This window comes from Parus major, chromosome 17 (assembly GCF_001522545.3).
Source record: "Parus major isolate Abel chromosome 17, Parus_major1.1, whole genome shotgun sequence".
NCBI lineage: Eukaryota > Metazoa > Chordata > Aves > Passeriformes > Paridae > Parus > Parus major.
This window is the reverse complement of record NC_031785.1, coordinates 444,675-461,078: the sequence shown is the minus strand read 5'-3', so window position 1 is coordinate 461,078 and position 16,404 is coordinate 444,675. Positions and strand designations below refer to the sequence as shown.

General features: G+C 46.0%; 1 protein-coding gene across 2 annotated transcripts in view; it reads left to right on the top strand.

Annotated features, from left to right (window-relative positions):
* The window catches only part of MVB12B (multivesicular body subunit 12B), a 59,823-nt gene that overhangs the window by 21,343 nt on the left and 22,076 nt on the right, over window positions 1–16,404 (top strand). For both annotated transcript variants that reach the window (XM_019008450.2, XM_015644881.3), the window contains one exon: window positions 7,247–7,344. In XM_019008450.2, the coding sequence (XP_018863995.1) occupies window positions 7,247–7,344 (98 nt within the window). The remainder of the gene's footprint in view (window positions 1–7,246; window positions 7,345–16,404) is intronic.

The window sequence follows — 16,404 nt, the reverse complement described above, 5'->3', positions numbered from 1 at the left end:
TGCTCTTTCTACTCTGGTGTAGAGAGAAACCAAATCCTGAGAAAGTTGCCATTGCCCAGGGGAAGCCACTGCTGGAGGTGTGAGGGCCTGAATGCCTCCACAGAGCACTGGGAGTCTGTCTTAGATCCCCCAGCTGAACCAAATGCTGCCAGAGAAGGAGTATTTAGGGATAGATCTAGCTGGTATGACTGGAAACTGTTCTGAGAAATTATCCTTTCTGCAAAGTGGTGCTTTCTTGATGGAGCTGCATTTTTTAATCTGTTTCATCAGGACAGCTCAAAGGTAAAATCACCTTCTCTGACTTGCATGTAATTGTAGAATCTTTTGCATTGGAAAATACCTAGAAGATTAAATAAAAAAAATAGTTATTATTATATTTTGAAAATATTATGTGGCTTGAATGCTCAAATCACTTGCATCATGAAACACAGCACAATATTCCTAGTTTTCACATATTGACCAGAAGCCAAGGATGTTGTAAGGGCTGAGGTCACATCTCAGCAGCAATGGATTAAAAGCCCTGTGAGGCTGAAACAGTAATTTGAAGCCTGGAGGGAGTGTTTCCATGGATCCTCTCTGGTGGGGGTGGTAAGGAACAAAATGTAAGGATGAAATGCCCATGATGTGTATAGGCTGTGCAGATCTGTACATGATGGCTTGGGGTGGGTAAGGGGGGCTGGCACATGTTTCTCCAGAGTCTGGTTCCCATAAAGGATTTGTTATGAAACGGCACTGACCGTGTACACGGCTTGCGTCCAGCTCAGCTGGATGAAGACGTGCAAAAATTGGTCACAGTCCAGTATGTTTTAGTGGTAGAAAATGATTATTAGGAAAAAATGTTTAAACAATATGGTTGGTTTCCAGGCACAAGAGTCTTGCAGCAGCTGAGAAGGAAAGCCGTGAACTGTAATTAGAAGGAGCCTGATGGATTTGGCCAGTTCTGAGGATGCATTGAAAAATTTGTGGAGTGCTCTGCGTGAAGAGGCTTCAATCTTCTTAGAGTAATTTTTCTTTATAGAGAGCCCTCTTCCTGCTATAACAGTATTTCTGGAGGCATGTTTTCTTTGGGGCATAGCATAGGGTTGTTAAGTCCAAACCGGAGGTATCCATTTGGAGAAGCTGTGCTTTGGGTGGTTAAATAAGCCCTGCAGGGAAACTGAGCTTTTTTTCCCCAAAACTTGTGTGTTGTCTGGTATTTAATATGATCTCTGCCACTGCTGATTTGTAATCTGTGCTTTCACTCTGAAGTGCATGTGGTTGTGTTCAGATATTTCCTTTAAATCAATCACTTTCACTATTTTCCAAAACACTTCTTGAGTTTATTGCTTTTAGTAAAGTGTTTGGACTGTCATTATTTATTACTGGCAAAGTGCTGACAGTGTGCTCTTCCCAAATGAGTCTTTATGTGGAATATTTGTTTAACAGGTTTTTCAGGGGCGGTGTCGATGTCCCTGTGGGCCAGGCTGTGCCTGTGGCACTCCAGGGCAGTGGGCAGCAGCCCCCACCATCCCACAGGGGCTTGGCTCTGAGAGGGGCTTTGCATCTGGCCTGGGAGCCTGGGCTTCGTTGCGCTGATTAATTTGACAGAATTTAAAATCCTAACCCAGGAAACTTACACCATGTGTAATTTATCTTTCTGGAGTATTTCTGCTGTTTGGCAATTTTTCCCTACTGCTTCATTATCTGAAAACTCCTGACTCTGGAGAGCAGCTCGTGAAGGATGTGGAAGCTGCATGCTTGCCGCCGCAGCCTCCTGAGACACGGCGCTGCTCAGCTGAGACAGCCACTTCATAAGCACTTCATGCTTAGGTCTCAGCTCTTTCATGCAGCCTCTGCCTGTAAGGATTTAATGGGCTGCAGCTCATACTTCCAAGCGGTGTAAATTAAACTTGTTGGGTTTTTTCCTATTGTTTGGCAGCTGCTCTGTCCTAGTTACTCAAGTCCTCTGATCTGAATTAGTCCCCATGTAGAGGAAGCTGCAGGAGATTCATTCTGCATTAGGCCTTACATTTTGGGTTGCTGGTCTGCAGCAGATCACATGTCCTCATGAGCATCACCGGCTGCTCTTCTGCTCTTGTTGGAGAGAGGGGCTCAGCATCACATCCCCCATGCTGCAGGCACCTGGGGAGGGGGCTGGCAGGGGTACCTGCTGGGCCCAGTGGAGTGTGTGCTGCCCTCCTCCCTTCCTACAGCTGGGAAAGCTAAACGGGCAGATCTGAACGTGGAAAGAATCGCTCACTCTTTTTCATTCTCTCCTGCCATTGGGCTTTTATAAAATCTGAATCTGGCACCCCCAGTTCTCATTGACCCTGAGGAAACAGGATATTTTAGTAGCTTGGAATGAGATGAAATGTGTGCAAAGCCCATATGTTGCTTGTTTTAGGGAAAGGGTCAGGAAGGTTTTAAAAAGTATTTAAACATTTGGTTTACACGATTAGAATAGATTGTCTGGAATGAAGTCCATTACCCGAGGTGATTCTTGCCTCACAGTTTAGGTTTTCATTGCAGTTCCTTGGAGTATGAGGTAGGTGTTCTGGCATCTGAGTGCCCCAACACAGTCAGAGTTAAGGGCTGTGAATAAATGCTGTAGCTGGGATCTAGCCGCTGCTGGAACCACAGATACCTGCTGTGGCAGCAGCTGCAAGCTGCAGCCTGGGAGATGCCTCCTGGTAGAGGGGGTGGTTCCCTCAGAACCCCAGCAGCTTCTTTCTTAAAAATGTGCCTTTTCCAGTCTCCAAAGCTTTACTGTTGGGTTACATTTCTTGAGAGCTGCAGCCTGATATTAACTCACTTTAGGTATGTTTTCAGCTTTCTATAGGTTGAAATGTAATAGTTCTGTTCTTAGTTTTTCATGAGGAATGATCTTTGCATGATCATTGTTTATGGAAAGTAATCTGGGGGTTTTTTGAATTTTTTTGTTTTTTGAAAGATATTCTCTTGAGACTGCAGGTTTTGCAGCTCTGTTCTGAAGGTCACTGTGAAAAAATCAAACTTTACTGCCTGATGGTTCAGATCCTGCTCTGGGTGTCACACTTGTACCACCCAGTCACTGCTGGGTCCAAAGCCCAACTTACCATTGGGCTTTTGCTGTGCATTGTTGATATTTTTATATGAATTATAAAGCATCCTTTGATATCTAGCACTTTCCCTTGTGATCCTCTGTTCCTTTTTATGACTACTTGCCCCCTCACTTCAAAAGCAGTTCATCACCTTCCTGCAGACAGTTCTTAATAACAGGTTTGGAACTGTCGGGCATTCCTGGGCCTGTTTTATGTGAGTTTCTCTCCAAAAATGTTCAAAAAGTGACCATAATGTGCACAGACCTCAAATCCCCTTTGCCTGCACGTGAAGGTTCTCCTCATCACATGCTGACTTGTTCTATGGATTTGCTGAATAAAAGAGCAACCAAAGTGAAGAGGGTTATTAAACTTGCTCTAAATTGTCTTGGAATTATCGTATGCTGGGGAAAAATACGTTTGGTATTGGAGCAGTGCTGGAACAGCATGGGTTTGACTCCAGCTGTGGAAGGAAAGGCTGGAGCCCTGGGCCTGGCCTTGCCAGGACCGTCCATCCTCCTGCTGTGCCAAACTGCCTCATTGCTTTTTGTGGGGAGGAGGAAAGCTGCTTCTGCTGACAGTTCAAAAGGGAGATAATTGGCATGGGGATAGTCTTTGTGAGTTGCCATTCCTTAACATCAGAGATTCACTAAAGTACTAATAATTACTGTTAATATCTTTCAGTGGAAACTTTCTGAGTAAACGAGTGCTGGTTGAGGCAGCATTTAACGGCCGCTGCTGGCATGATCGGAATGCAAATAAGTGTTATTAGCCTAATGATTTTGCTGTCACCACGGTGTGCAGCAGTAGTGTTGTGAATATGTCATGCAGTACCCGTGAATTTGGAAAGTGTGTCAAAACACAACTTCAATTAGTTTGCTCTAATTATGACTCTAGAGAGTTCATAAGTATATCACTCCTCATTAAAAGAGATTTTCTTATATGGATTAATACAGCACATAAAGTAGTGTTTGAGCGATTGGAGGCAGGGCTGTGTAGAGGGAGGATGCCCATGGTGTGCTGGAGGTACAGTAGGTCTGGAGCAGCACTGGGGTCCAGCCCCATCTCAGGAGCTCCTGGTGCAGGGCCAGGGCTGGAAAACCTCCCAGGCAGGAGCAAGTGGCTGTGCCAGGTCAGCTGTGGGCAGCAAGAGCGTGGTAGATGGTTCTGGGCAGGCTCTTCAATTAAAAATAGCCAAACCAACAACAAACCCCAAACCAAAAAAGCCCTGGAAGGAATCACACTTGATGCTGAAACAGAGATGGCCCAAAAGCTTTGCTCTGGTAAAGGTCAAGGAGCACAAGCAGTCAGAAGCACAAGCCTGTGCCAGCCTGGCCTCTCCAGAGAAGTCCTTTGGGATGCTGGGCAGGGTGTCTGTTCACCTTTCCCAGGATATTTGTAGTGCATTTTACATACTGTCTTGTCAGTTCACCTGATCATGTTCCAGCTTTGCAGAACAGGAAGAGATTGTTGTGCTCACAGGTGAACAGTTGGGTAAGGGTTAAAGTAGTAATTGTTTAAATCTTTTAGGCTTTCCTCCCAGTTCTGTGATAATTTGATGAAGAACTTCACCCTAATTAAATATTCAAATTAGGAATAAGTGTCAATATGGCTTCCTGGTGCCTGGAATGATGATTAATTGTATTCAAAACTCTAGTGGCCGCTGTAATCTAAACCAAACCGTTGTTCTTGATTATTTGTGCAACACATTTACCATGTTTTTGTTTTAAAATTTAAACTAGTAATTGATTTGCCATATGCCACAGAACTGCACATACTTTCACGATATGTGTTTAGGAACTTGGGGACTTTGTAATTGGGATTTTCTTGCTTTTCAATGGCAGCCTCTTTTTTTTGTCTTCTACAATGCAAAATAATTAGGCTCTCACAACACATAAGGAAAATGCATTATGCAATGAAGTTTGTAGGTATAAGCTATATTGATCCTGGCCAAAGTTTACATTAATTTAAAATAAATTAGGCATTGTTTCCCATTCCTCCCTACAATGTCATTTTTTATAAAAAGAAAGAGGGAAGGGGAGAGCTGATTTCCATCCAGCAGTCGCTGCCCTGTCTTGTGCAGCTAATGTTCTTCCTGGAGACATCTCTCTGGCTGTCTGGAGCAGCTGGAGTGATGGAATGGCCAGTTGTCCTGCCTCAGGGATAGCAAGTGCCCGGAGCAGGCGGGCAGGCCATCCTTCCAATCGCCCTCGTTACAGCCACAGCCAAGACCGTGGTGTTGGGCAGGGCTGGTGCTCCTCAGCAACCCCACAAGCAGTGCTGGGAGTGGTGCCCATGGAGGGTGGCTCTGCCAGTCTACACCTCCACGTGGCTTTTGTCAGCCCCTGCCACGGCAGGATTCCTTGTGCTGCCTCCATTTGGATGTGTGTGAAGGGGAGAGCAGACGGCATCACTGTGGAGCAGGGCAGCGAGGGCTCGCCTGGTCTTGGTGTGTGCTCAGTGCCTGGCAGGCAGTGCTCCGTTCTCTCTGCACACCTGGCACAGGCACACCCTGCACACCTGGCACACCCTGCACACCTGGCACACCCTGCACACCTGGACCAGGCACACCTGGCACAGGCACACCCTGCACACCTGGCACACCCTGCACACCTGGCACAGGCACACCTGGCACAGGCACACCCTGCACACCTGGACCAGGCACACCTGGCACAGGCACACCCTGCACACCTGGACCAGGCACACCTGGCACACCCTGCACACCTGGCACACCCTGCACACCTGGCACACCCTGCACACCTGGCACAGGCACACCCTGCACACCTGGCACGGGCACACCTGGCACAGGCACACCCTGCACACCTGGCACAGGCACACCCTGCAGCACACCCAGCACGCCTGAGCTGCCTGCTTGCCCGGCTCTCAGGCTTGTGCTGCAAGCCATGATGTGAAGCTGTGCTGCAGGTCTGCTGCATGGCACTCGGGCAGTGGCCACCTTGAGCCAGCTGTGGGATGGTCCCTTCGGTGCCCTGGCTGAGAACACGTGTGCCATCTCCCTGCAGTGGTGGTGGGCAGTGCTGGAGGGCAGGGGTCAGTCCCTCCTACAGCACAAGTTCGTACAAACTTCTGAAAAATACTCTCCTTAGAAATGGGCCTTTTAAGTACACCTGGTTTATTTACCTCTGGAATAATTTCTCCTGAGAGGAAAGCAGTTCCCCATAGAGGGCAGAGAAATTCAGTGTTTCTACTGGCTGCCTTTGGTGCCTTGGAAAATATTTTTGAATACATCTCTTAAAAATCAAACAAGAAGTGTGTCATGCCCACAGGCAGTGGTCTTCTATTTTAAAGTGTGTTCATAACAAACATGCCTCTGCTCCAGAGACTCTTGTGTGGATTGTGTTTTAAACAGCAAACCAATAGCCAAATTCAAATATATTTTCACACCATCTTTTTTTGGTTAAAAATAGCTTTGGAATGCACAAACAAACCCAGACTGATGTTTGCTGTTTCTTACTTTACTTGTGCTGTTCACCATCATCTGAATCAAGGGCTAAAAATACATTGTTCTTCCCAAAATGTGTCCTGTTTTTGAAGGCTGATAACTTCCAGATGATTCGTGTGGTAGATAAACCTGCTGGCTGAGGACATGGATTTGATGCACTGCTGGAGAATACTCAGGGCCCTGTCTTACACACAGGGCACCCAAGAGGACACAAAAGTTGCTGGGTTCTCCTGGCAGGAGGGCAATGCTCAGTGTCTGCCCAGACTCAGGAGCTCTCACTCAGGTGGGGTGGGAGCTGCTACCTCTGCCTCAGGCTGCACTGAGCCTCTCTGTGAAGAAGAAGCATTTTTTTTTGTGTGTGGCAGTGTGGTCCAGAAGATTAATGATGACATTTTATTAAAATTCACACAGAGTGGGGATCTGCTTTAGAAAAGATTTGAATTAAAGGGGCAGAGCCATGCTGGCTGTTGGTGGGTGCTGGCTCTGTGCCTGGCTGGGGTGAATGCCCTGCTGGGGGTGGGTGGCCACTCTTGCAGTCCTGGGTTGTTGGCCGAGCCCAGGGCTCCAGGGGGTGGAGGAGGCTGACACTGAGTGTAGACAGTTGGTAGACAGTTTTGGAAGCAATATTAAAATTGATGTTTGCTGCTTAACCTGACTGGAGTGAGCTGACAGGAGAAGCATCTTCTGCTCTGTGGTAACATTTCCCCATGTCCTCCCTTTCCCTCAGGCACATCTCGCTGACACTGCCAGCCAGCTTTCGGGGGAAGAGTCACAGCACCCGCCTGGATTTGGAGCACCAGCACTCCAACCTGTATGCCATCTCAGGTGAGCTGCCACACTTCCCTGCTCTGTGCTTCACTTGCTACTACTGGGCCACAGCTATTCTTACAGTTCTTCTGTGTGGTACTATTGCACCTGAACAAATATTGTCATAGGCATGGTAGAGTCACAGCACAAGTTGCACTCCGTTACGTTGTTTATGCAAGAGGAAAAACACTGGATTTAAACCTGACTGTCAAAGCCTAGTGAAAGTCTAGTCCCTTCATCTGGTTGAAGGAGATTTTAGAACAGTTTGGAAATCCAGCAGTGGGTTCAGTGGGCTGTGCAGTTGAAACTGCTTATGCATGATCAGGGAAGAGAAGATGGCATAAATGTACCATTCACAGGTTCCACCTATTAATAGTGAGTGACACTTGTAACATGGGAACATGGCATTAATTCATGTACCATAATCAAAGGGTTATTAAAAAAGGTAATCTCTGCCTGAAACTGTAGTTTCAGGTTCCTAAAGAGATAGAACATAACAATTGCATAATCCTTGTCAGTCCTTGTTTCTCTTGTTAGTCTCCTGCCCTAATACATTTGGAAATGTAAGGGAAGGTGTGTTCCTGTGTTTGCATGAGACAATTCTGCCTGGGGGTAGAAAGCCGTGCTTTCTCTCCTAGGAAAGCACTAAATCCACCAACTGCAGCAGCTCCGTGTGGGTGTTAGTGGGACTGCCCTTGCTACAGGATGTGCTGGCCTCTGCTCGTGGTGCAGCCTGAGGAGGTGCCTGCTTTACAAAGAGCCTGAGCGCTTTACCAGATCCTTACAGGCAAAACACAAAACAAGGCCTTGTGGAACGGGACAGGGCATTAGTTCTTCATGTCTGCTTCAGCACATTTTCAAGTATATAACTCTTTATTTTTCCTCTGATTGTACACTCTCCTCCAGAAACGCTGTTATGAGTTGTGCATGTGTTGTAATGGCTATTACAGCTGTGAGCTCTTTCCAAAGAAAGGGTCTTGTCATATGACACATCCTGTGCATTGACAGGACTTTGTGCACAGCTCCTGACCACGGCTGCCTTGTCAGCAGCTGCAGCGAGGTGCTGCGACAGTTCTCTTTGTGTGCTTAAACCTTGCCGAGGCGGATTAGCCCCCAGACGCGCTCTGGAAGCCATTCCCAAGTTTCCTGTTCCGTCGGTGTGGTGCGCAGGCAGTCTGGGCTGTCTGCAGTGCTGCTGCAGTGCCATGGCAACAGGAGATTTAGGAGCAGGCTGCCCTGGCTGGGCTGCTGCCAGGGCTGCTGTGCCGAGCTGTGGGCACACAGAGGATGTGCGGTGGCGAGGGGAGCTGGGCCTCCAGCACACACAGCATCCCTCTCTGCGTGTGGGCAGGCCTATGGGCTCCCTCTCTTGGCTCCCAGCTCAGAACAGGGGTTCTTGGGGCTGCTGAGGGAAACAAAAGCCATTAAGAGCAGTTTCTTCCAGTTTTGGTGTGGTCTCAGTCTGTCGTGGGCACAGGAGGAGCTGCTTGGGAAGGGAGGGCTCTAATGGGGGTAGAATGAAGAGCTGCAGCGTGGTCTCTCTTTGCTCTCTGCAGACACCCCAGATTTTCTCAGTATTCAGTTGAAAACAACACTTCCAGCTGTGGTTCAGCATGTTTGTGGAAGATTAAATGGATTTTGACTGTCGATCCTACTTTGTATCGCAAATATATTTTGGCAGAATGACAGTGTCCTCACTGGAACTGCCCATTACCCCTTGGGCTGTGTAATGTAGTTGTTGTTTGCACAAAACCAGAGTCAAGGAAACATTGGTCCTGAAAACAGCAATTGCAATCTTTAACCAGTCTTTTGTCATTGCTAGTCTTGGCTGTGTCACTCTGGGTGACCAGAAAGTCAAAGAGACTTCTCTTGGCACACACTAACAAGTGAGTCCCTGGCAAGGTGCAGATAGGGAAGCACTGCCCAGAGCCTGTCACAAGCCACAGCAGCACAGCACTGGCACTGCTGGCATCATCCTTGTGCCCAGCAGCCTCCCTTGTCCAACCCCATGCCAGGCACCCAGACCAAAACACAGAATTAGTTCTAAGCTGATGTGCAGAACATCTGTGGGTGCTGCTGGGAGCGGGATGCTGAGGAGCTGACAGGTTTAATATGCATGCTGGGGCAGGCAGCTGCTGGAAGAAGAATGCCTCGCTCCAGACAGACCTGTTGACAGACATGGCTCAGTATTTCACAGTGCAGTCTTTCCTCGTGGCCTTCAGTTTAATTAAGATGTTGTGACTACATACTGCCTTCATTTCAGACTTGAGCATCTTCTGCCAGCATATTGCTTTGGCTTATCAGAGGCACAAGCACAGTGAGGGAGAGGCAGCCCTCGCAGGCAGGCATAGATAATAACATACAAGGAAAATTCCTCAATGAAGTGAAAAATTATTTATAATAATGGTACTCAAATAGAAGGGAAATAAGTCACTCTAAGGGTACATAAATTTTTATGATAGTGTATAAACAGCCATAGCCTGCCTTGTCTCCCATCTATTCCTGCAGAGAATGAGGGCAACATCTAGCATAAAGAAAAATACAATAAGAAAATGAAGAAATGAATGGGAAGAGCTGGAGGATTGATCACCCAGTGTATTTGTATATCCTGATGTAAAAGGTGCTGCTGACAGGTGGCCAGGTTTCTTCTGTATAAAACCATGTGTGTGCTGTCAGGGCAGTGTGAGCAGCCTTGTTTCGATTGATGAATTGCCTGCTTTCTTGATTAAACCTTCCGTCACTTACAAAACAAAAAGCCTGTGTTTCGATGGCAGAGTGGGACATGTCAAAAAAATCTGTCTGCTTTACCTTTGTGCAGATGTTGGGCACAGACTGTAACATGTATTATTAAAATGAATGTGGCATTTACTGTGCATTATTTCTTTCCTGGGAGAAGGGACCTGTAAATTATATGCTAATAATAAGCTTTAACCCTTTCAGGAACCAAGAAATGCAGGAGTATAAATATTCTGCAGGCCTCACTTAATTGGATGGGCTGTAACACCACCACAGCACTGTGAAGTTACTAAGTAGTGGGTTCCAGGTTGCTGCCGATGACCCGTGCATTCTGCTGAGCAGGGCTGTCTTTTTCTTCCCCCTGAAATTTCCCTGTAGCCATTTTCAGTGTTACATTACAGATAGATGTGTTTTGGGGCAGCAGCAGACAAGTTTGTGTAATTTGACTCTGGGACGATCTCATCCACTCTCTTGGCCTGTTCTCAGATTAGGATAGAAATTGTATTATATGGAGTCTGTCAGTCTGTACAACCCCATCAGAATGTGTGCATAAAGCAATTAAAGCCTCTTTACACCAGTTTTGTACAAGAAACAATTGTATGAACATCCAGATCCTGCTGCAGCTGGCAGTATGTTGCCAGAAACCAACTTCAGTCATATGAACCTTTCCAAGGATGTTTATTCTGGCAGAAATTTGGAGATAACAAGATGATCAGTTACCCTTGGGTAGGACCGAAGTTCATCTTTTGAACATGTAAATACGGAAACTGTGCTGAGAAAGCAGTAGAACCAAAGCAGAACATACTTTGAGATATGTATTTGTTGGTAGTATTTTCAAATAACACTTGCCAGCTGTCAGCCTCAAACAGTCAAAACATTTGTGCAAATACCTTAAGAAATTATGTTAGCTGGACATACTAACATGTTGTCCATAAGTCTGGGCATCCATCCTCAAGTCATATTAATCCATAGAAAGAAAACAGGATCCAGCACAGCATCTCTCACCACTTGGAGCATTTCAGTTCTGTTCAAGACCTCGGTGAGCTGCAGGTGAAGGTTTTCATTCTCTTGAAGAGGAGAAAAGCCATGTCCTCTGGATTGGAGCTTAGATATCAGATCCCAAAAACTAGCACACTTTATCTTCTGATAAAGCAATGTCCGTGCTGTGACCGAGAGCGCAGCACTTGGTGTTTATTTTGCTGAGGAGCGGTGGCTTTTCCAGCAGTTATTTGATGCTGAAATGCCTTTGCATGTATTTTGTATCTTATAGGTACTGTTTAGTGGTCTTTAAACACTTTAATTGATCCATATCAAGTTACTTGTGTGAAATATTTTTGTGTGGGAAGCTAGGCTGAGCACTAGTGAGGGGAAGTGCGGCCGGCTGCCAGCGCAGCGTTGGCTGCAGTGTGTGCCAGCGTGCCATGAAGGAGGAGGTTTCTGTGTGCAGCTCTTACAGGTGCCAGTTGCTCCACAGCTTGTTTATTTTGTAGTCACACACCAATATTTATTACCTTAGGGAAGTAAATATTTACTTATATGGGTATTATATTTTTATAGAAATATTTTTATGATATTTAAATATTTATTGTCCTCTTTAAGACACTTTCTGTAAAAGGTCAGAGGAAACTGTGGTCTGAGAGTTTGAAGAGGGAAACATTTGTGAGCAGAGGCTCCAGTCCAAATTGCAGCTGCTGGGTCCCACAGGTGAACGTTCCCAGCAGGAAGCCCAGGGCAGGGTTGGGGAGGGGCCGAGGGTCTCAGCCCGGCCAGGGCGGGGGGCTCTGCCCACGGCACCAGCTCTTGCTGAGCTGGAAGGATGAGCTGTTTCTCTGCAGAAGGATGAGAGCTGTTTCTGCAGGCATGCAGCCACATTTGGCGTTCGCTCTGTGCAGATTTCTAATCCAGCTCTCTGGGGGCAGCAGAGAGCGTGGAAACTGATGTTAATGGTCTGGAAAAACATCAAAGCCAGTGGATTCCTGAAAAGGAAGCTGAGTTGCTTTTCCATACTGCAGGCGGGGGCAGGTGTCACCCGTGGGGGCAGTGGCGTGGGAAGCGTTTGCTTCTGGATTCCTCCGGTTCAGGAGAGGCCCACTCGGAAATGCCTTGGGGTATCTACCCCCCCAATGTTTTTTCTGTTTTTCTTTGGTAGTAACAAAAGAAGTTTCTTTCAGAGGTCTTTCTAGATTTAGATTTTGTTATATTTCTATGCCCATATGTCAGCTTCCTTCTTGTTGCAAAATGCCAGGTTATCTGGCCACATGTGCCATTTCCTTAGTTGTCTGTTTCCTTTTAAAACACATAGTAGCTCTCTACTTTATATAGGAGGGCAGGTGTTTAAATCAGAGATTAATAATTTATTTTTACAAACTATTGTTTTGTTCATTATTTTTGTAGATAATTTAATTATGTGCTTGTCAAGTATGTTTACTGAAACAGGTAGTTTTGAAAAAAAAAGGAGATTCTGTTTTTTGGATCAATGCACAAGGATGCTTTTATCTTCACCTTCTAGCACAGTTCTGGTGGTCCGGCAATTTCCTCTAATGTTCAAGGGTTTTGAGACCCTCAGATTTGGAAGGGGAGGTCCTGTGCTGCATTTTACTGTCAGTCCCCATCCCTTCACTTATGCTCTTGGTGCTTCTTAAGAGAGAAGCGGAACTAAATATATATTTTGTGACACTGAATTTTAATCAGGATGGTCCAAAAGCCAGACAAGTTGTGACACAAGCTTTATTCTGCATTGAAACCTCTTTCTTGAAGCTGAGATTAAAGTCAGCCTATTTTTTACCCTATTGCAATTTCCAGTCTTTGGACTAAGAGACCTGGATAATCTTCCAGCTATGAAAGGCTCTATTAATATCCAGCAGTTCAGGGAGGCTGGAGTCTCATGTAAAATGCTGTAGCTGCATATTTCAGAGAGGGAAGTGTGCTGCTTAATACTATACTAAATGAGATTCAAAAAGTACGTTTCTTATTAAATGATCCCATCCGTGGTGTACAGACCCTTGGTGTGCTGTGTCAGCCTGCCCCACGTGTTACCCAGGCTGTGCTGGGGCAGCAGCCCCAAATGGGGGTGATGAAGCCATGAGTTCTCTCACAGGTTACATTTTTAAGACAGTTTTTTGATGAAGCTGCTGTCACCCTGAGTTCCATTTGTTGTTTTCCTCTCCTCCAGTCATTTGCTGGTAGGGGAGGTGGAGGCTTGGCTGGGTGCTGCCCTGCTCGAGTGGTCCCAGCTCCCTTGAGCGTGGGAGCTGTGTCCCCTCCCGCTCTGGCATGTGGGCTTCACCTGTGTTCCTCAGCTCACACCAGCTCTCACCAGCTCACACAGCACCTTCCAAGGAGGCTGCTCAGTGTCTGCTGAGAGGATTATCCAGCTATAACCCTGGAGCCATGAGTTACATACGAGCAGGTGTACTGGGCACGACCTGGTGCCACATCCGCAGGCTGCAGCAGGGCTGATGGAGGGAAGGGTGGTCCCTTGGAGCTGCTTCCCAGGACAGCAGCAGCAGATGAAGGCCAGTGCCTGATGGAGGGAAGGGTGGTCCCTTGGAGCTGCTCCCCAGGACAGCAGCAGCAGATGAAGGCCAGTGCCTGATGGAGGGAAGGGTGATCCCTTGGAGCTGATCCCCAGGACAGCAGCAGCAGATGAAGGCCAGTGCCTGATGAAGGGAAGGGTGATCCCTTGGAGCTGATCCCCAGGACAGCAGCAGCAGATGAAGGCCAGTGCCTGATGGAGGAGGATGAGCTTGTGAGGCTGGCGCTGTTCCCATGGAGCACAACCTTGGGGTGGCCTGCACTGTGTTTGTTTTGCTTTGCCAAGTGCCAGAGTTTAATTTTTTTTAAATAGGGAGCTGCTCAGAGGTTTGGATACTTAAGCAGTTATTAACCAAATGACAATTAACAGATTGCAGAGACAGATTTTCTTTTCAAAACCTCCAAAATTGAGTACAGTTTGCAAAACTATCACAGCATAGTAATGACAATGAATTTTGATTTCCCGGAACTGATATTAGACTCCTTATTAAACTATGTGCATCTGCTTTTAATTTACTCCAAATAATTGGAAAATGCAATGAAGCTTTCCAATTAAAGCTTGGCTTTATGCTGTTTAATAATACCCCCCATAATATTATAGCTTATGAAGTGACAGGTGAGTTGGTGTATGAATAAAACATAAAGGCAGCAATAAGGGACAGAAAACCAGAGACAGTTGTTGGGGATTTTAAATGCTGGATGTAATTTGCATATATTAATCTCTTCTTTTCAGCCTTATCAGGCGTTCTTCAGTATTTGAAGTTAAAATAGCATTGACAGGCGGGAGTACGCTTAGTTTTTTCAAGGATTTATTACTTGTATAATTTCTGATCTTTAATAAGCAGATATGACTGATCCTCATAGTTCTATAGAAATCAGTTAATTGTTCCAGATGGCGTGTACTGATTATGCAAAATTACTTTTCACACCATTTTTTTTTTTTGATGGAGTTTGGAGTAAAATTAAATTTTTTATAGCCTTCTTATCATGCTGTTTTACAGTGGGTTTTGCACAGAAGTTGAATTTAATCTACTATATTACATTGACCGGCAGAGTTATTCTAATGTAGCATTCTGTGATTTGACAAAGAATAATAGAACACGTTGCTCATTGTGCATTTCTGTGCTGCTAATAAAAAGGAGTTGCAGTGCAGCAAACCAGGCTGTTATTTATGAAGAATGCTTAATTCGCACAGTTAAAAATGCGAAATTTTTACAATGAGATGTTCACTCTTTTGGATAGAAGGCTTGGGCAGAATAAATGTAAATAGTCTTGTTGCTGCAGATTCCATCAAATAAAGCAGGAGTTTGTAAATGCCCGGTGTGGCTGGGTGGGATGGGACTGGGAGGAGCAGCCATCCAGGCAGCACGCTCCAGCTCTGAGCAGGAGATGTCATTGGTGTTTTCCCTGATTATCACCATCCAGATATCTCAATGGCATCATTTCATAATTGAAAACATTTGTAAAGGTTGTTGGGCTTCATTTATCTAATGAAAAGCTGTTTATACAAAACAAACCACACATAAAGCCCTCTTGCTAATAAGTTTATTGCAGTTTGTTTTGGCAGTGACTCAGTTGTTTGGGGAGGTGTCCCGTGACCTGACTGTCCGGGCTGTGCTGCAGCAGGGCCCAGGGTGGGTGCCCATCTGTGGCCATGCTGTGGGCACTGCTTGCAGTTTGTCCAGAAGTCCTGGGTAATTTTGGTAGGTGCCATCCCTCGCCGGGCCACGATCCGCCCTGGGGGCTGCACTGCCACCACGCCTCAACCCTCTGGGGATGGCCCAGAGGGCCACTCGGGGCCAAGCCCAAGGCATCTTACTGATCCTTGAAAAGCAGAACAGCAAATGTTTAAAAAATGACCTTATGGTTAATGGATAAGTGGGGGCACCATAAATGGACTTTTGTGAAGAGTGCATATTTTTAACTCAATAGGAAAAAAGACAAGTAATTAACTCAGCCATTAGAAAGCTTGGAATTTCTCCCATCTCCTCTTGATCTAGAAAATTGTTTTGTGTATACTTTTATATGTACATATAGGTACAAATGTGTAATGTATATGGAGACAACTAATGGCATGAATCAGAAATTATTAGAAAATATTTGTTCTAATGAAGTAATAATTTGGTGGTAATGTATTTCATCAGTGTAGCTTAAGGCTAAATTAAATGGACAGACTATATGGATTCTCTAATTTTAATCTTCAAAATGCTATCTAATGTCTCATTAAGACTTTCATATAATGTATCTTAAGTACAGTCATTAAATATAGTTTAGGGAGATGTATGTTCAGATATTGCTTAAAGATGTTTTAATAGGCCCATTTACTCTGATGATATTAATGAGCTCTTAACACATATTAAGCTTCTAAAACTAGTGGTGTCTCCTTGCAGTGAGCAAATCAAATAGGAATTGTGGAGGGGTTGGATGCTCCAATAAAGCCAGTGTTCCAGGGACTCTCCAGGGCCTGGCTCCATCCCTTTAGCTGTGTCTGTATGGCGTGGTGTCCCTGCTCCTGGGGTGGTGTCCCTGCTCCTGGGGTGGTGTCCCTGCTCCTGGGGTGGTGTCCCTGCTCCTGGGGTGTTTCCAGGGCTCTGTGCAGTGACTGTGCAGTGACTCTGTGCAGTGACTCTGTGCAGTGGCTCTGTGCAGTGGCTGTGCAGGGGCTCTGTGCAGTGGCTCTGTGCAGTGACTGTGCAGTGACTCTGTGCAGTGGCTCTGTGCAGTGACTCTGTGCAGTGGCTCTGTGCAGTGGCTGTGCAGGGGCTCTGTGCAGTGGCTCTGTGCAGTGACTGTGCAGTGGCTGTGCAG